The sequence below is a fragment of the Hyalella azteca genome, unplaced genomic scaffold (assembly GCF_000764305.2).
Source record: "Hyalella azteca isolate HAZT.00-mixed unplaced genomic scaffold, Hazt_2.0.2 contig2735, whole genome shotgun sequence".
NCBI classification, from domain to species: Eukaryota; Metazoa; Arthropoda; class Malacostraca; order Amphipoda; family Hyalellidae; genus Hyalella; species Hyalella azteca.
Genome location: NW_025932998.1, coordinates 36,609 through 63,043, shown reverse-complemented (window position 1 = coordinate 63,043; position 26,435 = coordinate 36,609). Strand labels below are relative to the sequence as shown.

The 26,435-nt window shown below is 37.2% G+C and overlaps 2 protein-coding genes across 2 annotated transcripts; one reads left to right on the top strand and one right to left on the bottom strand.

The window, feature by feature from the left end:
• Positions 1–512: 512 nt before the first annotated feature.
• On the top strand, positions 513–6,682 carry LOC108679009 (acyl-CoA-binding protein). Its single transcript, XM_018167515.2, has 3 exons — positions 513–641; positions 2,046–2,160; positions 6,208–6,682. Exons 1-3 carry the CDS (start codon positions 627–629, stop codon positions 6,345–6,347), a joined length of 270 nt encoding a protein of 89 aa, XP_018023004.1. The 5' UTR covers positions 513–626; the 3' UTR covers positions 6,348–6,682.
• Positions 6,683–7,300: 618 nt separating this feature from the next.
• LOC108679008 (transmembrane protein 184C) lies at positions 7,301–25,307 on the bottom strand. The gene is made up of 10 exons (XM_018167514.2): positions 24,992–25,307; positions 17,520–17,662; positions 17,284–17,320; positions 16,496–16,698; positions 15,981–16,107; positions 14,856–15,010; positions 14,182–14,275; positions 13,680–13,854; positions 13,127–13,332; positions 7,301–11,303 (listed from the first exon to the last, which is right to left on the bottom strand). Exons 1-10 carry the CDS (start codon positions 25,112–25,114, stop codon positions 11,265–11,267), a joined length of 1,302 nt encoding a protein of 433 aa, XP_018023003.1. The 5' UTR covers positions 25,115–25,307; the 3' UTR covers positions 7,301–11,264.
• Positions 25,308–26,435: the final 1,128 nt, after the last annotated feature.

Here is a 26,435-nt window from a genome sequence, read left to right as displayed (position 1 = left end):
ATCGGTTCAAAAATATCGGAGTTATGAGCTGGGCATATGCAGCTTATGTGCTTTTTTGTATTTGAATCCCCGAATCACAGTTGACGATTCGGTACGAGGATGAACGAAAAATACTATCGGAAAAAACTATTCATAAGTCAAATCGTTTCACGAGTATAGGAAAATTTGTATTAACATTTGGTCTGAAACTAATTTTACCACATTATACTTTACGTGATAAATTGTTGAATCGGTAAGATTTTAATTTTATTATCTTCACTGTTTTTAGTTAATTAAAAACTAGATATCAGGCAATCTACTACTGCAATGTCTCGTTAATAATTGATTTTTTGACTAAAATGATAAAGTAAAGTTTTATGTTCAGTTATTTGGGACTATTTTTAGTTACTTTTTATCCAATTTCATGTTTTGTTATTCAGTTCCAAGCGTCTAATCATCGGGTGCAAGTTTTTTTACGCGGATCAGTAACGTCGCCTTTGGCATTCTCCTGTCTACGCTTTTTCTCATTCTGCATCTGCAAATGCCATACTCGGTTCACTTCGTTGAGAGTCTCAGTGGCGTAAGGTCGACGAAGTCCGTGCAATTTGTTGACATTAAGGATTCACTCCGTTCCTTAGTTATTCATCATGTCTACTGAAACTGTGAGTTAATTTACTATCTTTTATTTAGTAATTATGCAAATTTACTTATTGATTTCAATCGCTAAACGTAGATTTATGTTATTGTAGGATTTGTAGCTTCAACAAAGCCACTTTTAGCTTCCAAGCCTTTGACTCAGGCCTTTGAGGTTCGGATGTTGCTATGCGTTGCTGTTTGCAGCGTTAACTCGGTGCCGATCACCGCCGGTTAGCTGTATTTAATAAACATCCACCCACAAGTGTTATTTTTTCTTTTCATCTTTTGATTATCTAAACTTTAAAGCCATTAGCCAATAAGGGATTCTTTGGGAGATTTTTCAAAAGCATTGAGCCTTACATTTGAGTGATATGTAATAGGCCTAATTAAAATTAATTAGTGATAGATTTTTTGAAAATCACTGGTGAAAATGGTGATCACGTGCTATTTTAATCAATTTGCAATTAGTTTCAATACTCATGGGCCATAATTGAAGAACTAGGCTATAAGGCTAATACTAAACAACATTACAACAAATGCTACAGAAATTGTCCAAAGTCATTTATTATAGTCATGGTGGCTCAGATCTGTGTAGCTTTTGTTCAATATTTTATTCAGGTTCTCTGGTTCATAACTATTCCAAGAGGCATGAGATAGGAATTTGCAACAGTTTCTAAACTTTCTATCATTCTAGCCTTCTAGGTATGTCATGTTGATGCCTTCATTGCCTTGATTGTGAATCACATCACACATTCACAGGAATCTGCAGCTATTTTTCTATTCTTGTTGCAAATTTGCAATTGCTGTTGGTACTTGAAGAATACTTTTTATTTCTGTATAATTTTTTTTTCTCAAATGCAATTGTTTGAAGACTATGTCTTGATAGGATTTTTATAAATTTCAAATGCAAATAAATTTTCCAACCTTTAGGCTAAGTTTAGGCAGGCAAGTTGTCATGTGTGTATAATTAAAATATTTATCAAGATAGGCCATAAGGCCAACCACAGGCTACCTCTGTCTTGTGTTGAGGCTTCAGTATAATAAAACAGCATCATGCTTGTGCCAAATTGCCAATAACCTATCAACTACCCATTATTTTTCACATTAGAATCACCATTTCCCCTTTATTGAAATCACAGAATATGCATCTCTTCTTCAATTATCACCAATAACTTGATGATATTGATGTTTAATTATTGATAATAACTAATAATCTAATAATGATAATTTGATAAAAAATGACAATAATTTGTGCAATATATAATGTATTATGTTCAATTTTTCAAGTTACTTTGTGTCTTTAATACGGAATTTTTTTATATGATAGCCAGATAAGGTAATAATATACGTATCTTAGGATTGCTCATGCAATTTTCACTCCTCTGAAAATAATTTGATACCTTGAAAAATGTATATTTATTTTTTCATAGCTGTTCCAAGAAGCAGCTGAGAAGGTCAAGAAGCTGGCCAAGCAGCCTACAGACGATGAACTCAAGGAGATCTATGGGCTTTACAAGCAGGCTACAATTGGTGACATCAACACAGGTAAAAAGTTATTCTGGTAGCTTGCTTATCTGCAATTATATTTGAAAAATATCTTTCCTTTAAAAATACCTACTTTTCAGTTTTTTTATATTTTCTTAGAATTTTTAAGAAACCTGAGCAGTTTACTACTGTACATACTGGTATATTGCAACAATTCTATACTTGCATTGTTATCTGCTCTAACTAGAAAGATAAATTATCCAAAATGGAAGAAAAACCACATTTTTGTAAAAAGCAAAATGTGGGACACAAAAACCTAACTGATATTAATTTTCTGAGTTAATTATGTGTTTAAAAAGTTTGATTACTTTTTTGATCACCAGCCTCTTAAGTATATATGTTAAGATAGTCTATGTTGAAATCTAAGTCTACTTCAGGAGCCAAAATAGCAATGGGTTACAATACAAAATTCTCTTCTCATTCACACTTAACTTTTAGTTTTGGTACCATAAACTGGGGTAACTTAGACCACTTTTTTTTTAAATTATGCCACTTTTTTACCAAATAAGTTAAACTTAAATTGAAACATGCAAAATACAGATCTATACTCTAGCTTCACTCACCATAAATTGCTGGCTCCTGCCTCTCATAGTTTTGATGTAATTTAAAAAAAATCGATGGTCTTTTTTACCCCAGCTCTGGGGGTATCTTAGACCGGGTGGTAAAATCAATTGTATTTTTGGTAAAATAACTCCAAGTAACTCCAGGTTTTGGTGCATTGTAGTAGAACTCTTCTAGTTACATATGCAAATGAAAAACTTGCCCCCCAGGTGGTCTAAGTTCCCCCATACTGGGGAACTCTGACCACCTAATGGCAGCCCTGACAGGGTAATATTGACTGGCTTGGAAATTAAGCTAAAATTACCATATATAAGACTCAGTAGAGTCTGAAACATAAAGAAGACACATAAATAGGCTGTCAAACATAAAATATGTTATATATGGTAATTTTAAATTAATTTCCAAGCCGGTCTATGTTACCCCGTCAGGGCTGACATTAGGTGGTCTAAGTTCCCCCATTGGGGGGCGGTGCCCCCCATTTGCAAACTATGAGACTTTCCTCAAATTTGTTTGTTGCATATGTAACTAGAAGAGTTGTACTACAATGCATCAAAACCTGGAGTTATTTTGCTAAAAAATAAAGAAATTGGAGGGGGTACTCAGAGGCTTTAAAAAATAGCTTTTTTTCGTGGGTCACATTTTTAATTTTTTAACCTATTAGATATGCAAACTTTTTAAATCTTTCTATTGTGTTACGTAGCCTCGGTATTAGGCCTTTAATGCCCATTGACAGAATTTTTCTATGTCAAATAGTTTTTGAGTTTTGGGGGTTTTTGTTATAAAAAAACAAAAGTGGTCTAAGTTACCCCGGGAGTCTAAGTTACCCCAGTTTACGGTATTAGTTATAACAAATTTTTTCAAACTTAGGCATTTAATGGACCTATGAGTTGGTTTACACAAAAAGTATCAAAAATAGAATTATAGCCTTAAGAAGCATAGTGCTAACTGAAAAATTAATTTTTTTTACTAATGTAGGTTTTTATACTTCACTTCAAGAAGAATGAAGTTAAATTTACAACAAAGCTGGAAAAAATGTTAATCAAAGAAATGGCTAAAGTGATATTGTTACTTTAAACTGCTATGAAGTTAATTTTTTTTTTACAATGCTATGCTTAAAATGCCAAAAAGTCCTCTGAAAATTTAAATGAACTTATGAAAATTAGGTACAAAATGCACATTGGTATGAAGGAGTTATCTGTTGCTTAATTGTTTTATATATTGTGATGGGTCTTGAATACTGTAAGTATAGAGCAAGTTACAAACTTGGCCTAGTCAAAATTATATTAATACATGATGGGCGAGTTTTTTTATTACCAAATTGAAGGGTTTTTTTTCTTTAGAGGTCATCACTATACTGTTCTGCAGGATATCTTATTAACTAGATGAAAGAAGCCTAGCAACTATTAAAATCTTAATTTAAAATGGAACATATGAACATTATACAGAATCCAGTCTATTACTCGAGAGAAGAATTCATTTTAAATATACCTATTAATTGATCATTGTAAGAGCCATTACTCAAATATGCAGGGAATGATTAGATCTCGTGCAAATGTGTACATTAATTAATCTGATATCAAGCTAAGATGAGTGGCTGTTCAGAATAAACATATTTGTGTATTGCCATCTCTTGATTCTAAGGCAATTAGCTGTCAGATAAGAAGCAGATGTGGTGGCCTTGGCTGAAATGGTTGACCAGTGTATATGAGAGCAGTTCCTTATCTGTCAATCTTTTATCTCACCTTGTACTAGTTATCAATTACTTGAAGACACTATCTGCTATTGAATGCTTTTCTTTGAAACAATCTAGCAGTAAACTAATGTGGTTGTAGCTGAGCTGAATTATACAGATCAATATCAAAATATATCGTTTATTTGGCAAGATTTTACTCTTTGTAAGAGTTGCACATTGCCACTTCTTTAAATCTTCAAATTATATTTGTTCTTATTACCAGGTTTCATAAGCTCACGTACATTATATACCTATTAATTATTGGCGTATTTTTATAGGTTCACATGTAGATTATTATATCATTATCGTTCCATGAACTTTATAATGGCTTATTATAGCCGCATACATTAAAAACAATTTTTTTCCGATACTTTTTTTCGGCGCCATCAAATATTTATAATATTGAATGCTATCATATGGCAAAGGGTAAAGCTTCTCTTTGGAATAGTACACAAGTTATTTATAATTTTTTATTCTGTGCGTTTTAGAGGTTGTTGGCTTATTGCATTGTAAACATTCCTGATCTTAGCCCTTGCTATATTCCCTCCTTGACCGCGCTCATGGAACGATATATATATAATCCATGCACATAATTTGCTTCTTGAAGCAGACTATTTAAGAAAGGTAACAATTTGATATGTCATTTACCGCTTTGTCATTCAATACGAGTGTGATGTGATAACTTCATGATTTTAAGAATATCTTTTTCGGAACTGGATAAATAGTTGCTCAACTCAAATTTCATGCCTATCAATTAAAATCTTGCAATTTTGCCGATTAAAGCAATCGAGAAAAGTAAATACCCTTCTTCAATATTTCGGCGTCTTTATCATTGGATAAATTTCTATTATATTTCACATTCTTGACTTGGGCAATCGTACGATAAGAGAAAGCTGGCGTCAGCACGTGACGGTGTGCACGAGGCGATCTATCAGCACATCTCGCTTGCAGCATCGTACGACGCTTTGTATTCTTAGCATGACCGAGCGGGCGGGGACAAAGAACTCTATTGAAGTACATAACAATTGGTCATTATTGATGCTGGACAATGATTAATGCGTGGGCCTTATTGATGTTGAATAATGATTAGTGGGTAGACCATGTTGATGGCGAACAATGTAGTATTGAGGCGTAATTTCACCGGTTGCTATTTATTAATATTTTAACATGGAGATCATGGTCGCAATAGAGTTTTGCCGCTCTCCTTTACATAACCATAAATTTTCGATGAGCTTATTGAGCGGACGATCAAGTACTGCAAGTCGCGACGCTGCTGTGCTCGTGCGCTTTGGATTAATTCATTTAATGAATTCTTCAAGAGCCTGAATTCTTCAAGAGCAATGAACAGGTCCCATGCGGAAGGATTAATGTGAAATTTTACCGTCTCGCTGCACAAATAATTCTGTGATTTCTCATGTTTTTTTGTGGTGTGGACGCGTGACAACTTCCGTATTTTATTATTGCTGTCAGACGTATCAATCAATAGGCGTGCATTATTCCTGCGAGCTGAGAGATAGATGTGCTAACTTCCATTTCGTTATTAAATCACGCAGCGTCGTTAATTTCATTGCTAACTTCGTTTGTTCATTGAACTATTGCATGTACGAGTCGTGCATTTCCAATCGTTAATATTTAAATATGATTGCCCAAAGTAGTCACTGTTCCTTTATGCAATATAGAACAATGCGCCAAGCACGAATTGTTCTTTAAATTTCCAGGACGAAAAATTTACTTAATGTTAACCATGTCCCCAGAGCGGCCTGGCATGCTGGACTTCAAAGGCAAGGCCAAGTGGGACTCCTGGGAGAGCAAGAAGGGCATGACGAAGGAGGCCGCCATGACGGCGTACGTCGCCAAGGTCGAGGAGCTCGTCGCTGCGTACGGTCTGCAGTAGACGCGACGACACACGGCCACTGGTCACACTATGAAGCCACGCTCTCGTTCTCAATGTTATACCTCACGCTAATGAATTTGGGTTTGAAGTCATCGGTTTGCTGAAGATTAAAGAAAGATATTTCGATTGAATCAGCTAAGCTACAGGCTCTTGATGTTTTCTTTTTTTAGAAGTCACAGCACCCAATACGTGTCCAAAATTATTTTCAAATCTGTCTATTGATCGTCATGGAGAAATTTATAGGTCTTCTTTTTCCGAATGCAAGAGTGCATTAGGTTGCACTGATAAAATAATTGAGTATTGTGTTCTGGGTTACGAGTTATTAAATTTGAATGTTCTACACTTGAAATTTTCCTATTAAAATTTGTTTTTTTTTGTTTTGTTTTGCATGTTATAAAATTCTTGTTTGTTTTCATTTTGTCAGTAATTTAACCCGGATAATTCTTGAAACATTCTGCATATTTTATATTACTCCCAAGAAAATACTTATTTTGCACACAACGCCGTTCTTTTCTCCCTTGTCGTCCTGTTACAAACATGTCTTTGTCGTAAGATCAGGAACTGTCGATTTGCATCGTTTTACCAACTGCCTTTAGCATGAGTTGCATTATGAAGTCTTAATTAATTTGTTTGTATCGCCATTACTTCTTAGAATCGAACCGTGCAATGATCGTTTTGTTATGCGTTTTGTTCGGCAAGCTGGACGTGCGTCTCATGCTAAAAATAAACTCGAGTGAACTAATGACGGAAAATTTGCATTGCCAACTAGCAAGACAAGACTCCGTTAACTAGAAATATGAAAAAATAATTGGGTTTTACACCTACCTACAAACGCTTTCATGGAGTTCAACATCAATTTCCGCGATCGATTAGGTAGAAATTGACGATTTGGAGCAACCAATTCGGCTGCTCAAGTGGCTCGGAGCATTGAAAGGTGAACAGGAAAAAAAACGAAGCAGCCCAGTCTTTACTATTCTAGCAGGTCTGGGTATGTACATGTATAGTACTAGGAGGCAGTATATCAATATTTTAATCACGGCTATCAACTAATAATCTGGTTTGTAAAACAGGCAACTGTTCAAAACTTTCAAACGCCAGATGAAAAAGTTTCTTAATTAGCTCTGCGGTATATTCATGAATTGATTACAATGAAAAAGATGCAAGTCTAGATGCTGATAAAAAATCAAAGTCAAGCTAGAAATCGACAGCAGGAACATATATATATACTCTCAAAATCATTACCAACAGAATTACGAAATATACTCCCAAAAAAGTCATTACCAACGGAGTTACGAAACATTCTAAACATAAAAACTGGAGATATGAAAGATTTAAATAGATTCTGTGATTTCTTGGAAGGAATTATAAGTGATATTTCTTCAAGATCATTACGGTAAATCTTTAGGTGTAAGTGCATTTCTATTAAATGGTTTATAATTATAAGAAAACATGGAGGCCGTTGACTTGAAGAATGAAATTCACTGAATTGGCTTTTTCTGCCAAGTGTTTTGAATAACATGGACAAAAATTCAATTACTTCAAAAATCGCGACAAAACGAAATGCATTCCGAAAAAAGAGCCGGTATTACTGTTGATGAAAGTATAAGCGCAACGAAATTTGCATTAGAAAAATGTTCAATTAAGATTTAATCAAGCAGTATTTGTATTACTAACGTGTAAATACTTATTTTTAGCGGATTTAAATTTTTGATTGGCAACGTAATATCGAGGATGAAGCTTGGCATTTGATGAGTACATAAACGGTCACACGTTCACCACAAGTATAAAACAAATATCACATTATAGTTATGAGACTAGCTTAGTATATATTGAAGCAGACCGGTCGAGTATCATCAGTAGTGTCGGTCATCAGGAGCAATGGTATCGATATACAACAGGTGCTAAGCTCCAGTAACAGCTGATTTATAAAAACGGCAAATTTAGTGAACTAGAATTGTCATATCAAATTAACCGAGAATTGTCGACGCTACGAAAGAAAAAATATTTGAATTGAACGGTGAATTGAGATGTCTAAGTCCTCGCTGACACGTGTTAGATTAATGTCGACAAGATGATGCTCTCGGTAGATTTTTAAGTACTTGAAAGAAATGGAGAAACCATCATTAACAACACTATAAGAAATAAGCTTAGAGAAACCATCATTAAGAACACTATTATAAATAAACACAAGATATTATTTAATTAGGAACTGATTGCACCTTCCTATTGTCACCACAGTATCGAGTGTGCCCTGCATCTAATGCTCCAACGATTTAATCACGTCGTGTATAATTTCAACTGAACGTCAGCTCGTACATTTAGAATAAATTAATTGTGTTTCTTGACAAAACACATTTAACTGTAATAAATTAGTGATCTGTTTCTTTGTAGTGTTTTTTTAAGTAGGACTATTAATTCGTTTCGCTTCTTAACGAAGACAGACGCGATTCATTCCACAGACACGATAAGCAATTACATGAGCGGTAGCTTCCGTAATAAACAGGAAAAGTAACACGGCATCTTGAGATAATCAAAAAGTTCTTATGAAGAGAAACGGCCAAGGGTTTTAAGTTTGAAGGCGCGTGAAAATGTCGAGTTTCAAACTGGGTGCGTAGAATTCATAAAGTAGTCAAGCCTACATAAGTACATTAATCGGCTGAGCCTGATAGTATTAAATTTTACTACATGACAAGTCACGATAAGAAGGCTCGGTTTGAAGGCTTAAGAGAGCTACACACAATAAAGCGTTAAGACACTGCTGGAACTCACGCCTACCGACACTTGCTTATATTCCTGAACTTCCACAATACGTGCTTAACTCTATCTATAATAATAATTACTTATGACGAACACGACATCGGTAACAGGAATCTCGTCTGGCTTCAGAGGTTCATGCTAATTGATTGATGAACACCATGCTTAAAATATCTTAATATTCTAAACGTGTGTCATGCCAATGCAAAACTAGACATCCCACATTCCTTCGGTGTAAGTGCATTAAAATATATATACACGAGATAAGTCTAACGATAATCGTAGTGCATGACATCACTAGAGTTCGCTAAGCGTGGTAACAACAGAATGAAGCAAGACAAACACCATGTAGCAAGCTTTACGATCTGCTTTCGGTGATTACACTTAAAATACGACTTAATGAGCAGATGTCTGAATAAGTTTAGTCAGTTGTGACAAAGTTCAGCACGTGAATACATTGAAGACATTTGAGCAAAGCTCTCTTTCACAACAAGAAAGCGAAAGCATATTTCGAGAGAAACTACCGAAAAAACAATGGTATTGGTACAAAACAACAAATAAAACGCAGACCAGACAACATGAGAAAAATACATCCCTATGGGTAGGTAGGAAGTTGAATTGAACACATAAGCACAATGGAAGGTTATTTCTTCATTGAAGAGTCTAGACAATTGAAAAGAGCTACAGGCAAGCGCAAAAAAATACTTACTAATGGATTTAACATAAATACTGTGAATGGTCACTATACATCGACTTGGAATGCATTAGAGGCATTATGTCAGTGCCGCATTAGTTCTACAACAAAGACATGAACTGCTACCACTTGATTTGATAATTATCATAACAATCACATAATAAAGCAGATAAAAATACTCTCAATGTTAAATAAATGTCAAGAAGCAATTTTACAGGACCTCATACACGTTGAGGAGAGGGAGAGGGCAGCTAAGGTGGACGCAGTAGGTAAAATGTTCACTATGACAAAGCCTGCATCTCAAACTTGAACACGATTTTTCCGAACATTCAACTAATACTAATCACCACAGAAATGGCTAACAGATCTCCAATAGATTATTACGCAAACAGGGGGAAGGGTGTGGGCACCCTGGCCCTGTTGCACGCAAAATTTAATTTTACCAAATTATTAACATTTAACTAATTATTCATGTCCCAACTCATTTGTGAAAAAATTGCACAAGAGAAATAGGCTTTTCTTTCAAGTTATTCAGATAAATTAGATAAAATTCCAGACAAGCCTCATACAAAATAAATTAGACCGCTATCAAGTTCAACGAATTATTGAAATTCATATAACAAATCAGGTTATAAAACAAACCAGGTTTCTATGGCAGTACAAAAAATACCAAATAGATACACAATATATCTTTGGTATAGGCTTCAGAACCGGACTTAGTCGTTGCCAAACATGACTTCTCGATGCCTTATAATAAGTATGATAAGCTTGAAAAAATTAAGAACAATTGAAAAGATACGCACAATTGCAGGAACTGAATGTGTAAGAATTTAAAATTCGAGCATTCTGTTGAAGCTGACGTGTTACTATGAATCATGCTTCGTAACTAGCGCGATATGTATACACAATTTTTAATTATGTTTGAATACACCCAATTAGGGACAATCGCATGAATCAGATCAGAAAAATTGAAAATAAACTAGTATGTAAACTATATATACATATAAACCATTGCGCTTTTGGAATCGCGTCAAAGAGGTTGCCGGTTTTAGCCAATTATTCACACTAAGTGAATGCGAATGTCACTAATAATTTCTTTCAATAGCCACTCCATATTTGAAGAATACATACAGCGCAAGATATTTTGAAAAATCTTTAACTGATTTATCTAAATAAAAAATTACAAGAATTTTGAGCCTGAAAGCATAACAAATAAGTAAGCATCTTGCACGGCCAAGTTTTCAATGCCTAAAGAGCTTTTCCCGTTACCTGAATATGAGCTCGGTTAAACCAACAGGAAAGATAGTAGTTCGGTGACCGCTGCTGTTGATAAATTACCCCTGTTATTCATGGCGATATTCCTACCTAACTTAGGAAATAGAGGTAAATATTAGCGTGTAAGGGCTAGATAATATGGAAATGACTTGTGTCCCTCACACCACCGTGCCGGGCTGAGGGTCTCGCGGGTGTCACATCTCTGGGGCTCCATCACTGTCAGAGTCTTCTCCCTGCACATGTAATCACACAGTTTTAAAATCAATTTGGAACATGGAACTTTGTGGTTAGGTACGTCCAAAGTGAACATAACAAGCATGCTTCTTATGACTGAGCATGATGATGATGATGATGATACAAGAAACATTGGAAATTGAAAGGCTGAAATTTCTTCATTGAAGATGGCTTTGAAGCTTTTAATTTATGTTATTTAAAATTGAGAAAGACCTTTACTATTGCAATTCAGGATAATTGGCACAAAATGAACCGACTGAAAAAAAGTTGAATGAATGTCCATGCGGTGTATAATTCCTTCTCAAGATCGTTAATTTTCTTTTATTACAAATGGGATTTTAAATTTATTTTCACGAACGTAAATTAACTGCAAACACTCAATTCCGTAGTTAATCTAAAATCATTTCTAATCTACAGTTGCAGGTTATGCTAGAGTTTCGAACCATGATGCTAGATATCAACTAGATCACTAGATCAGATTAATTATCGAGTTTAAATGTTAGCTACATGTAAATAATATCACTGATGGAAGAGTACTAGTTGGGTTAACGGTCATCGCTCCAGCCTGGCTGGATATACATAGTTTCCACGGTGCATGTGAGGACAGTTGTTGTTGTGGTTCCCCGGTCTCAATTTCACAAGAGACCCCCCTCGCGCAAGTACGACACCAACGACAAGGGGTCGCTCCAGAGCTGTAGGGTCGAGGTTATGTGGTGGTGTTGTCTGAGGTCCTGCCAGAGCGGACATTCCAGGAGAATGTGAGTGATTGTGTGGGGAGCTCTCTGGCAGGATGGACAGGTGTCTGTGTCTGCTTGGCCTATTCTGTTTGCGTATGTTTGTAGTTAGGGGTGGTGGCCGCAGCGCAGCCTGGCTAGGTGTACTCTCTCCAGTCTAGAGAGCTGTGTTTCTGTGCTGCTTATGTCGGGTGGTGGGTGTCCAAAGATTTTGTTGTTGCCGGCCAGCTCCAGCGTTCTAAGTGTCATAATTGTGTGTAAGTGTTTTTTTTGTTTGTGCTGATGTTGCCTTGGGGTGGGGGTACTGTATCTAGTATGTTGGTGTAGTATCTGTGTGGGGTTTGCACTATTTGTCTGTGTGTAGGTGGGTGGTTGCGTAGGTAGTGGTACGGGTGTTGTGTGTTGTTTATGGCTGCGGCTATGAATAGTGTTCCTCTCATGACGAGGTGTGCTTTTATGGGAAGTATTTTTGTTTCTGCATGAAGGTGTTCTATGGGGGTGCTTTGTGTGCAGCCTGTGACTATCCTGAGTGCTTTGTTTTGAAGTGTTTGGAGTTTCTGTATGTTTATGTTGGATAGCGCGGGCGCCCAGGCATGGCTGGCATAAGCCATGAAAGCACTGTTCTGATGAAATGTTTGTATGTTGGTGCTAGTGTTTCTTTGTTTTTTGCCAAACTTGGTACCGCCTAGGGCCCGAAGTGAGTTGAGTCTGATGTTTGCGTTATTCACTATGTTGTTGATGTGAGGGCCGAATGTCATGGAGGTGTTGTAAGTGACCCCTAGTATTTTTGTTTCGTGTGTGTGTGGGATCGGGGTGTTGTTTAGTGTGATGTCTGGTCTGTATTGGTGCTCCTTTGTGTGGCTGGTCATTAATGTGTTTGTGGATTTACTAGGAGCAACCTTGAGTCTGTTCACTGTGAGCCATTGTGATAGAGTGTTGAGATATGTTTGCGCTTGTTGAGTGCATATGTGAGGACAGTTGACCACACCCCTAACTAGCATGAGGGTGGTGCACTACATCACTGACCAGTGTGAGGCCGGTGCACTACACCACTGACCAGCGTGAGGGCGGTGCACTACATTACTGACCGGCATGAGAGTGCAGTGTGGTGAGGCTGTGGGTGCCTCAGTGGCGCAGTAGACGGTGTGGTGGGAGGGAGTGGGCACCAGCAGGCGGGTGCGCTCGTCTCCCCCACTGGAGCTGCGGCTAAAGCTGCCCCAGCTTGCGATGCCCTCGCTGTCGCTGCCCCTGCTTCTAGAGTGATGTCCAGTCAAGTGACGCTTCACGCCTTCGCCTGTTCAAACGTGGTAAGCTGTTAAATTGTAGCTCTATTATACAAGGGAAAAGTCATCAATCCACAAGAGTTATTTTTAGTGCGTTTTCTCATTTATAGAAAAGAAGCGCTATTGTGCTCGTCATGTCCGTCCGTCTGTCCGTGACTTCACATTTTGTAGACGAGAAAATGTGCCCTCTGTCACTCACTGCAGTAAGTACCAAGTTATATTATTTTAACATTTAAAAATATGTGAGCAAATAAGCCCATTTGTGATTTCTGAAACAAATCATCATGATTAAGGAATGATCATTCATGATATTTTTTGTATAAATTTTAGAAGCAGGTAGTAAAGTATCATGACTCACGAACAACAGAAACGTGCTCTCTGATGTCAGAGCGGACGTCAGAGACGTCCCAGATGAGGAGGAAGGCTGTGCAGCAGTGGCTGCCTTCAAAGTCTGAGTCGATGTACGGCTTGTACGAGAAGGCAAAGTGGTGCGCTACAGCCGCTATGAACATCTCTATGCAGATCAAAAAGTTCTGCACACACAAATAAATATTGCTTTGTTAAACGTACACAAGAGATTTCATAGAATATGACTATGATAGATAATGTCATAGGTGAAATACTTCACAATTTCTTAGGTATTAATATGAAAATATATGAAACACAATTTAAAAAGTGAATATGAAACCAAGAATTGAAAATTATGAGGGCTACATGAAGTTAAATACTGAATACTATTAGCAAAACCATATGAAAAGATAAAATAAAAAGCCCCAAAAATTATGAAGCCTTATTATAGTAACATGACATTACTATGAAGCAAGTCATGTTATGACTAAAATATACCACCAGTGAGGTACCTGCAGAACATTTGAAATGCGTTGCAGATCATCGTTATCAAACACTTCCTTGATGACGTCCAACTTAGCCAGGAACATAATGGCAACACCTTGGCTGTAAACATCAATTTGCATTATATTCTTGTTACAAATGACACTTTTGATGACAATATCACGTAAACTTACATAAAGAATATGAACAATTCAGTGTTAGGGTTACAGAACTAGGTACATATTTTCTGCGTAAAGCCGATTTAAATACTGTTAGAAAAAACGGTGAAAAAACGGTCCCCCCTGCGTTCTAATGGCCGGTCGCCTCGTGAAAATAAACTGTTTCGCCGTTTTTATCAGATGTTTTACGGATTTCTAGTGTTAAATTAGAATAAAAACGGCGACACGGTGTTTCTCTTCACGTGTCGACCGGCCACTGAAATGCCGGTAATACCGTTAACGGTAACTTTTCTAACAGTGAATCTAGTCTTGGAAGTAGAAAAAGGGGAGGGATTCAAAAATGTAGCCTGAACAATTACTACAGGAATATGCTTCCGACTAACTATACTTCTTGCTGACCGTGGTGGGCGGGGAATACTACATAATATAAATTCACTTAACAAACAATGGTAATGTTTAGGTATCAACATTTTTAAGCAATTAACTAAAAATGGAATAAGAACAAAGAACATGTTTACACTTACAAAAAGGAAAAAAATACAACGCATTTGATGCACAAGAATTTAGCCAGTGGCGCCATGGGCTGGAGTTCGTCCTTCATGGCCTTGTAGAAGAGCACCAAGCAATACATCGCCACAAACTGCGACACGTTGTTGATCACGAACAAATACACAAACGCCTGCAAAATACACACTCATATCAGCTGGGGCAAACAATGTTAAATATCATTTAGGAAATAATCATAACCATATAATATAAATATTTTTATTCATAGAATTTCGAATATTATATAGGAAATAATCATAACCATATGATATAGGTAAATATCTTCAATCATGCAGCGAGCAATTGAAGTATAGACCTTATCACCTTAGTTGCAAACAGCAGCTACATCCAATGGCAATGATCTCAGTAGGTACTTATCTAGGGAAAGGTGTATATATCTTCGAGTTACTAATGCTGAATTAATTTTATTAGGCATAATTTTACATTTTTTTGTCAGAAATCTTTGTTAAAAAGCAAGATTAATGCTCGAAAAAAAGTCCCTTATAGCTAGGAGGATAAAAATGATGCTTTTAATACGAGCACCTACGTACTACTGTATGGAAACATATGGCATGCTAGGGGAGGTGTGAGTAAAAATATACCTACATTAGCATCAGCAATGCAGTGGCGACCTGGGGCAATATTGCCATATCTGCATGAAAGTCACTGACAGTGTGACTTCAAGTGTTTGATATGAGAGTTAGAAGAAGCAGTCGCTGCATGCATAACCACATTTAAAAAAAGGAAAGTAGCTGGTTACAGTAGGTGGAATAATTCAACACAGCTAAGATATCAATACAACTCAACTCCAATAATAGATCTCAGTTTAGATGCTTATATACCTAGACAGATATGTTATCAAGAATTTTCAATTCCAACCGAAGTTAATTGAAGGAAAATGAAGGGAAGGGAAATGAAGGGAAGGGAAATGAAGGGAAGGGAAATGAAGGGAAGAGAAATGAAGGGAAGGGAAATGAAGGGATGGGAAATGAAGGGAAGGGAAATGAAGGGACAAACAACTAAGATCTTTACCACGGATACTAATGAATTGCTTCTTGTAATGGGTAGATGGGTAGATGAAATAAACCCAAATCTATACTCACGTTGGTGGGAGAGAAGTTGCCTTCTTCATAAATGTTTGCCAGACCACAAACAAAGGCAAGGCCAGTGGTGATCAAGTGGAAAACTGTATACTGAAGGATGCCATGTTTGCAGCGGTGAATAAATTCTCTGAAACATAAAGTGTCATCATCAATATCATGAAAACAAATTAACTTTGATGAAAAATTGCTTGGTAAACATTGAGGGTCAAATTGCAGATTAACACTGGAATGAATCAGCCATTAACATTCATTTAATTCCCTATTCAGGGTAAAACAACGGCAACTTGTATATAATATACAATCGCTGTTTAGTGAATGAAAGTATTATGATAAAAAAGAGCTTGTTCATGTTTAACTTTTCACACGAGGCTACAAAGGCAACTTCCATGCAATGCTGTCAGTAACCAGGCATTTTAAATAAAAATCTCCTGAAGTTTTTAAAATGGAATTGATGATAATAACACATCCAAAATCCCTAGTTCTAATTAGCCATTGTGACATGAAGGAGTGCTCACCTGCCCATCGGCCATGTTTTGAGGCAGCACAGTGGGAAGAAATGCTTAGTTTGAGGCTTAAGGTCCAACACAACATCCAGCTCAACCATTTGATCCAAGAATTGCAAAAGGAACATCATGAAGTTGTAGATGGCATACGCCTCATAGCACTCACGGGCCGTGTCCAAGTAGAGGCCTAGACTGGGAAACCGAAGCACCAGCCACTGTACGAAAAAAATTTGAAATATTAGACATGAGGCACATGACTGTGGTCACAGGTATATATCTAGAAGGAGCTCATGGTACCAGTTTTATATTTTCTTGCTTGATATTGGAACTAACAATAATGAAAGTAAAATTTTTTCCATCAATGAATTATTTAATGATATTTTCTACATTCCACCTGATATAAAGAAGAAATAATTTTGTATAGTTATCTTCAGCTACCCTGAATACCAAAATTCTGTACTAATCTACCTATTAATAAAAAGGCAAACTATTGTAGATTAATAATGATTAAAAATAATGAGATCTAGTTTGCCACTTAAGGTCACTGCACTACGGTAATGTAAACTTAATCAGAATAATAAAATAATTTCAAGAAAAAAAATTAAATCAATAAAAGGGCAGAATTGTATGAAATTAATCTCTTTGTAAATAAAATTTATGGCTTTATGAATAATCTCTTGTATTATCAGTATAATTGAAACAAATTTGTTGACATCTAGTTTCTTCTGAAGAAAATGAGATTCACAACAGTACTGTATTTACCATAATAGGTACCACGGTATATATAGTTAATAACTCACCGAGTCTAATGAGTATACTGGCACCAGCCACAGTATTCTGAAAAGAGATATTCTTTTAAAAAGATGCAGATAAAGACGCGTGTGTTAGATTTATCAGATCAAAAATTTTTACAGAAGATATTTCATGCACACAATCTTCAGGTGAAAATTTCCCTGAATAAGTTCTTCAATTCAGGTTCAATTTTAATTGAGTTCATAAGTAAACTGCTACAGATGCAAAGTGTAAATCTATGTACCTGATGATGTGCTTCTGTAGCTTAGGCTTTGTATAATTCACAAGATGGTGAGTGATTTGCCACAATGAAATTGGAATAGTGATGAACACAAACAATCCTCCAACCAGCCAGGCAAATTGGAATTTGTCCACACCATCCTGGACCTGGGAGAAAAATGGAGCATATACAGTAATCAAATAATTAAAAGATTGACCAACTGAGTGATGATATCATAATTTTGACTTTCAGCTTTAAAATAATTTTAGTTTTTATTAAAGAGCATCAATTAATATCACTAGGTTTGATAAGCAAGAGATTTTAGCTTTCATACAATGATCAGAATCTCTTCCATTAACGTGACACTTGAGGTTTGACTGAAGTTTATCAAATAATATAGTAGCATTTGACAAATTATGATGCTGATCAGTCATCAAACTTTCTCATTTGAATTTTACAAAGCCAACAATTTTTTGCCAACCTTCAATGGCTTATGAGTTGAAACTGCAGGATCCAAGAGAGATAAATATCAACATTAAAGACTACAGTCTCTGGCATATACTATAGTCTCTGGCATAGACTATAGTCTCTGGCATAGACTATAGTCTCTGGCATAGACTATAGTCTCTGGCATAGACTATAGTCTCTAGCATAGACTATAGACTCAGCATAGACTATAGTCTCTGGCATAGACTATAGTCTCTGGCATAGACTACAAGTCTCTAGCAATGAGTACTAGTCACTGGCATAGACTACAGTCTCTGGCAGTACCTAGATTACTACAGGTAGCAACTGGGAATATAAGTCAGTTGTTTGTGATGGGTGGATCTTTCCTAGGTTAAAACAAAGGCATGGTAAAGAGAATAGTATCAGGTAGTTGCATTATAATAGCAATGCCATAGTCATATCAAGCAGCAGGGACTTGGGAGGGAATATAGTAATAACATATATGTAGAATTCAACTTGAGCTGCCAACCAATCTGGAATAATAGGCAGAATTTTCTAGAAGCTAAAGTAAAAATGATTGTTTGATAAGTAATTTTTTGGAAATCACAAGCAAAAATGTGCTTTACATTAATTTTTTTTTCAAAAAATTAATTAACTAAAATATGAAGACATGAAATTAACTACAAACCAGTTCATTTTTTGTCATGCAGGTGCCTTCTGCCCAATTTCACAGTTTATGGTAAGAAATCTCAAAGGGTACAGCAGTTATGGGGATGAATACTTAATAATACTGGCAACAATAGTGGGCAAGTGGCATAAAAGAGATTGTTTAGATATTTGTAACTACCTGGTATTATCCAAAATATTCATTTAGTTTGGTCTGAAACATTTTCTGTATCAGGGGTGGAATACATCTATTTTTTACGGAAATTTCGCGGCCCGAGATCTCCCATTTTCAGGTAAGTTTGAAATATCGCGGCTCGGAAGTCAGGTAAATATATTTCCGGAGCCTCCGAAATGGGTCACGTGATCGTCGTGACGTGTGGGGGAGGGGCAAGCCTGCGGTTGGCAGTTGTCGGCTGCAAAACGATAAAGAATCGTGCACCGGCCGATGTAGATAAAGAAAGATCACTGTATCATTTGAGCTCATGTTTCCACGTGCGGTTATGCAGTGATAACTCCTAAGTTCTAATCCAGTTTCCACAACAACTAGACTTGGCGCCGGTCGGCGATGCATGGTGGCTTGATACTTGTAAGTATTCTTATCATCATATACATATGGCCTTATCAATAGTTTGTTTCAAACGGAACATAGATTAGTAGTAGAATTATATTGTGAATGGTCTTTAACACGATTCAATTGTAAAGTTTGGAAGACTATCCCGATTACGCCTTACCTTACCAGCCGTATTCTGTCTGTACACGAAACTTGGAAGAAATTATACATGACCGGTGCTTCTTAGCTCAAATGTAGTATTGTTTCAATTTTAAGCCTCTAATCTATGTACTTCTAAATTATTTCTAGAAAATTTCATTACTTGTTTTTAATTTGATGAAAAACTATTGAATAGTTTATGCCGCAAACAAATTTATTGACCAAAAATGTTTACCATCCTGAAATGAGGTCGGGCTGCATGTTTGGTAGTTCAAACTTTGATGAAACCAAAGCCACTAACTTGACAGTGCTGACAGTGACTACGCTACTAATGGATACCATATTTTCATAACATGAAAAAAAATTTAACAAGGAGTGTTCAACTGTGAGCAAAAACATTTATTAAGCGAGAAATGTTTCCCGTTGCGATTTTTTTTATAGTTGGGGTCAAGACTTGTGGCGACAAATGCGCCCACCAGCCTGTTCTCTGTCAGAAATTCCCGTTGCGATGCCAAGTGAATGTTCATTACTTTGATGGAGCGCCCGCCAACTAATAAAGAAATATGTTGGTTACTAAGCTAAGCTTCTCGAGTCTTGACCAGGGAATATCAGTAACACCGCCGAGTTACCTGCTCAGTTGATTTCGTCACTAAAGTAAAGGCATTAGGCACTACACCACTCTACATTTATTCTATTATAGGGAAAAGACTAATTTACTACCGGCTATCGGTACGTTTGTTGTGTAGTTTAATATAGCAAGACATTTATAAACGTCTAGAATATAAATTGGAAAGTAGCCACTTTTGTTCCCTTGGATATGAAACGTCCGGAAAATACTTATTTACATATTTGGCGTGACCGTGTCAGTAACAATGATAAGGGTTTTAATTGGCTAGAATTCATACTACTAAAGCACATAAAGAAGACATGCCATTTATACGTTCAAGTTTGTTTAGTTGTGGCTTGAAATGTGACTGTTGAGTACATACATATAGAGGCCTGAGGTAATCGTGTGCGTATTAAAAATACTTGCAGTGTTGAGTATATTTGTATATTTTTTCGAAAATATGAAGAGCTTATAACTTTCGTTCTAATTTTAATTTTGGAGTTAGATGAGAATCCCATACTAAGTGAGCCTTAGTGAGGTTTAGTGTGGAATGGAATGGGACTTTTTTTTAAATGTTTATAAGCTACTTTAAATTTTTATTATTAATGTCCGAGTGTAGTTTGTGGAAGCAAATCATCATGTGTTCACAAAGTTAGCTACGAGTACACCGTGTCACTGACAGCTTGCCTTAGATGCTGAGTCATGTGTCGCGAGGACAAGAACTCGGTGAATGGAGGTGCGATGTCTATAACTGGGTTGGGAACCTTAGTAAGCCCCCCGTAGTAGTAATTAACTGTAGTAAGTAACCTCTGATTTGAACCTTAGTAAGCCCCCCACAATGTAGCTCTCGGTTGAGTTTTCTGACCTAACGGTTGACGCCGTAGCTTATACCTCTGTATCGTAACTTATGTATTGCCACCCCGTATCAAGATACTTTTCTCTAGACAGATTGTGTCTTGCTTATTCCTCACGCCTTAGTCACGTGTTCCGATCCTAAGGGGCGCTTAATTCAAGAGCGCTGACATTAACTGGTTTGGGGAAAATCAGATTCTTGGAATGCTAAGATTTTCTTTCCTGATAAATTCATGTTAGCTTTCTAGTATCTTGTGGAATGCATTACCTCATACCGGCCTTTTATTTCAGGTTTCCGAGTGAATGTGCGTGTCTGGGGAGACCAGCGGCAGTATTACTTGCTACTTAGCCAATGACTTTGAGGCCTGCTCTTAAACGGAAGTCCACACTTGTCTTCTCGCAATCAGGTGACCAAATGAACTAATTTTAAATGATTGAAATAATTTTATTGATCTTTTGACTATAGTTCCAAGAAAGTTCCGATATTTGATCAGTGATCACTCTTCATACATTATGGCATAAGGATTTTCCTTACCAAACGGCATCCAGCATTTTAAATAAATTCAATTAATCGATACTATATATGACAAGATTATGTTTTCAACTTGACCAACTTTCAAAAATTATTCACTTATAAAAATTTGTTTATCTACCAAAGATATCATAACTTGGTGTTGAATTGTCATTCATCAGAATTAGAGTGAGTGCATACAAGATAGTACGTTGCAACGCATTTCCAAAATTGATAGAACGTTGGTGTAATGTCTATGAGAGCCTGCATTCTTAAGGACGCTCGATTTACATGATGTATTCATCTCTCATTATTTTCAGATCCTCGAAGAACAGAAGCAGGCATGGATGAGGGCATGGAACTGGAAGTAGGCATGTTGAAGAGAGGCCTGTTCTCACCGCACCTGTGTGCTACCATCTGACTGTGCCTGTTTGCTAAAATCTCACTGCACCTGTGTGCTGTGATATCACCGCACCTGTTCGTTACAGCCTCACTACGCCTGTTTGCTACGGTCTTACGCACCCGTTTGCCAAGGTCTGTACCAATTGGGACTCCTAAGCTTTACCTATGTCACAATAATGAGGATCAATCAATTACTGATGGATTTACAGAAGGAAGTGCTAGGGTGCTAACAAACCAAGTCACTAGGACGATAAAGAAGCTTTGTCTTGCATCAGGACAATGCCTATCCTATGCTAATAATACCGTTAATTCTTGTACAACATTTTGCCTCGAATAAATTGTCAAATATGCCTTTGAACTTCTTTTTTTCACTCAGTAATTTATACATATGTATTGGGTAAGTCGGGGTTATCTCTCAAAACCTGGTTTCTTAAATTCCCAGAAGTCTCCTGCCAGCTGGTAAAGATGATGCGATGCATGATGCAGAAGTATGTACGAGTTTAACTTTTCAAATATGAGTGCAACTGTGAACCACCGATTTTGTGCACCAATTAGCCATGAATGGAACGCCTAGCACATTTATATGCATGAGCGAACATCAGTGGTGGATCAAGCCTACCGTCAGTAACCTGCCCATGACAATAATAATATAATAATAGTATTAGCGGTTTCAGAGTTTATTCCACCGTAGGCCTGTTGCCGATTCTTGACATCGCAAAACATTCACACTTTGTTGTGGTCTCGAACATGCAACTCACTGCTCCGATTCGGCTGTGCATAACCCCCCCGGCCTCGAAGATTTGATCCAAAAACCGTCGCAGAGAGCTGGGATCAAACCCACTCCTCTCTGCTCCAATCCTGGTACTCTAAATTTTAGCCACTGGGCCACCCTGCTCTAAACTAAACTGTGCTCAGCAAACAACGAACTGCGATCAATCAGCCCAGCTCGTCAGTGGAATTGCATGAAATCTGACATGCACCACCAAACAACGGATGGAATATGACTTTTGTTACATCATTATATTGTGTAATTTTTAGCTCACATCATCTGAGGTTAGGTTTCACATAGTTTAGTTATGTTCCAAAATTAATCGTCTTTCGATGAATGGTCGTTCTTATCATAGGCTGATTCGATGCACAGGACAGGTTGGTAGCGGGCACCATATGCACTGCAAGGCTGTGGTACTAAATGTCCGAATGATGCAAAAATGTTTGTGTTTGCAGATGACGCTAGGCCATACTATAGCAGGTTGGTTTCCTGCTGGCAGATAGGTCTACTTAAATGGATTTGAAAGCCGCAAACACTCAAGGATTCAACACTTGTGGGCAGAAGTGTTGAAGGGATGGCTACATACAGTGTTGGAGGAAGGAACCAAGGTGGTATTATCGAAGCAGGGCAGTGTTGGTCTCCAACAAGCGACCCTCTCTAACGGCGTTTCTCTTTCCCCTTTCAAACGGCTTTCCCTTTCAAGCTCTTCTGATGAAATGTTTTTTTTTTCAATTTCTCTACGTGGATAAAAAGGAGTCCCAGGTTAAGAGAGAACCATTTTTAACATGAATTTAGGTAATTTATTTTCTCATTTATTCCTTGAAGTGTGACAAACAAATAGGCCTTCCATCATGCTTGTTTCCATTCGAATTAAAAATAAATGATGCGCATTTTGAATGTATGTATGGCCTAAGCATTCGTGTGTATTTTTGAATGTATGGCCTAAGGCCTAAGCATTCGTAAACATTTTGAGCCTGTGAAACGAGCTGTGTGTAGAGCAGGCCTATCTACAAAACTTCATGTTGGTCTAAATATTTTCTAAATGCAAATTAACTTGCATTTACCTTCCATTGAAAAAAACGGGAAATTTTTATAAGATGTTTAACGTCGCAAATGGATTTTTGCCTAGAATCACACAACACATGTCTTAAATTGCTCATAAAAGAGTCTCATCATGTTAATGATTTTTAGTTTCTTAAATTATACTAGTCGTATCTATAAGGTAGTAGCCTTCTTAAGTTATTCTGTTTGAGCTTATATTTCATTGCAGGTGAACCGTTTTTGTTCACTGGTTGGTCAAAACATCTTAACAAGTGTTTCCCAAACCTTGTATATTCGACTCTTTTTTTCTTTATCATAGAATTTATCATTATCAAATATTTAAGTCCGCGCCTCCGCGGTTTAGTACCACGCTCTCGTCATACTTGTATATGTTAAACTGTGACAGCAGCAAGAGCGTTATGTCAAAGATGAAGATCTTGAACTCGCCTCTCAGACTCCTGTAAAACCGTGTTATATTTTTGCAATATCGTAAGGTAGGCATTAGCATGAGCTAAACTACATGTGAATTAGGGAATAATGTTCAACTGCTGTTTCTAGGGCAAAATTTGAGCTTATTTGGGAATCGTGATTGCGTGCTGCGGCTGCGCGCGTGGCCGCGTGCCATTGCCGCCAAGCAGAGCTGGGCAGCGCTACTTGGAAATGTAGCGGCGCTACCGCTACCGCTACATGCTCTAAATATAGCGGGCGCTACCGCTACCGCTACACCCACTAGATTGTAACGGGCGCTACCGCTACCGCTACAGTAAAATGTAGCGCGCTACATTAGCCGCTACTCCGTTTTCTATTAATTCCACGTTTTCTTTCATTTTTTTAAATTTACATCAACAAAAAGGTCTTAGATTTCTGTTTTACATATGTGTACCAAGTTTCAAAACGATCCGTCTGTAAACAAAAAAGTTTTGTTGGAGGGTAGCCGGTCCCCTTAAGTAAAATCTAAAGGCTTTATCTATAAATGTAGCGGTAGCGCTGTAGCGGCAAAACTTCGTATCGCTACTTAAATATGTAGCGGGCGCTACCGCTACCGCTACATTGCCTTAAATGTAGAGCCGCTACCGCTACTGAAAATGTAGCGGTCGCTACATGTAGCGCGCTACTGCCCACCTCTGCCGCCAAGAGTTCGCAACTTTGAGGTTCAAGAATGGCTTTCCACGGTTTGAGAAATAGGCTTATGGCTTGAAAATTCGTTAGTTCGCGGCTCAAAAAATTCAGTCGCGGCTCAGAGAGTAGATCTTTTCCTCCCCTGTTCTGTATTGCAACTATGCTAGTAAGAAGTAAATTTTGAGCCTAAAATCCTTCTAATTCTTATCCAGCATCTGTCTCTCTACAAATATACCTATACCTACATAGAAAAATCACTTAGGGTGCTTATGGCATTTACTCCATTGGGATAAATTTTGGCAAATTGAATAATGGTCAGTTTTCAGATACATTTGCTTCATAAAATAAATAACAATTTGAGTATTTGACTTACCATTTTGTAAATAACATATGGAAGAACTCCTAATATAACGGCTGCATAGACGAAAAAAACCAACGGCCTAATCCAAAGCCGCCACCTTGAACAAAGGTTGTGACAAGAACTACAACCACACATATTTGACCTTACAGCTGTGTCTGTCTACTGGAACTGTACAACAATTTGTGTTGTAAAAACTGAAAAAACATAAAATACTACTAACTCAACATTAAATTTTATCTAGTTTGTAAAACATGACGGAGAGTATTCACAGTTAACACTCATTTTATAATTGGAATTATTGGATTCAGTAGGGGTAGGGTGAAAATCCTGAAAATGAATTGCAATCATGAATTATCAAATCATGCATTTTCTCACACATTGTAATTTTGTAAACACAACAAAACACAAATTTTTCTTTTCATGATCAAGAATTCAAGACTGGGCATAGCCACATAGTTGCCAAGAGGCCTTGAAAACTGTAGAACTATACCATATATAATATCCTAACCTAGGTATAGGGATATTATCCTTAGGTTAACTGTGACTTCTGTCTGACATGCTGAGGCTCAGCTGTCAATTGATAAAGTAGGTAGCTGCATATCATGAATGCATATATATTATTAAGCCTCATACTATTAAGCTTCCAAGCCTCAGTTATTGACGTCTGCGTGGGCCCGTGGGGACCTCATTGAAGTATACAAGTATACTCATGGTCTATACAAGGTCCCTGAAGGGTTACTAGAATTTGAAACAAGAACCAACACCAGGGGCCATGGCTGTAAGCTAAAAAAACTGCGCTGCAATTTCTCCACGCGACAAAATTTCTTCTTGCTTTGAATCACCGACGACATGTGGAACAGCCTCCTCGATGACATCGTTGGCGGCTTGGCGCTCCGAGCCTCCAAGTATATACGCATTCAAGAACAGACTAGATAAAGCTATGGAAAAATATATGTTCAGATTTGAAATGCCTAGCTCCTTATCAAACCCGGTGGAAGTCTAGTAGGCTAGTAGCTACTTGAAACTATTGTCAGTCATGAAAAGATCCGGTCAAATGACACGATTTTAGCTCTTCTATGAACAAGGCACGAAAAGGAAAAGAATCGGCGACAGCGACAGGCCACATCAGGCCTACACTTCAGCGCCAACATTACTATGTTATGAGTTATGTTATAATGTTATATCATTAATTCATTACCATTAACATTAATTAATGTTTTAATTGCCATTTTGATTGGAAACCTTTAATTTTATTATAGTAATCAATGTAATGCTATTTACATTTACAAACCATATATTTAAAATTTGTCTTATAAATTAAATATGATAATTTGATATGTAGTGCGACTAGTGCCTACTGCCTAGTGGGCAGTGGCTAGTGCAAAGTAGCATCTAACGTGCAAGGCCCTGCACGGCTGCACCTGCTGTGAACTGCAAATTCCCAGTGCCAGTCTGT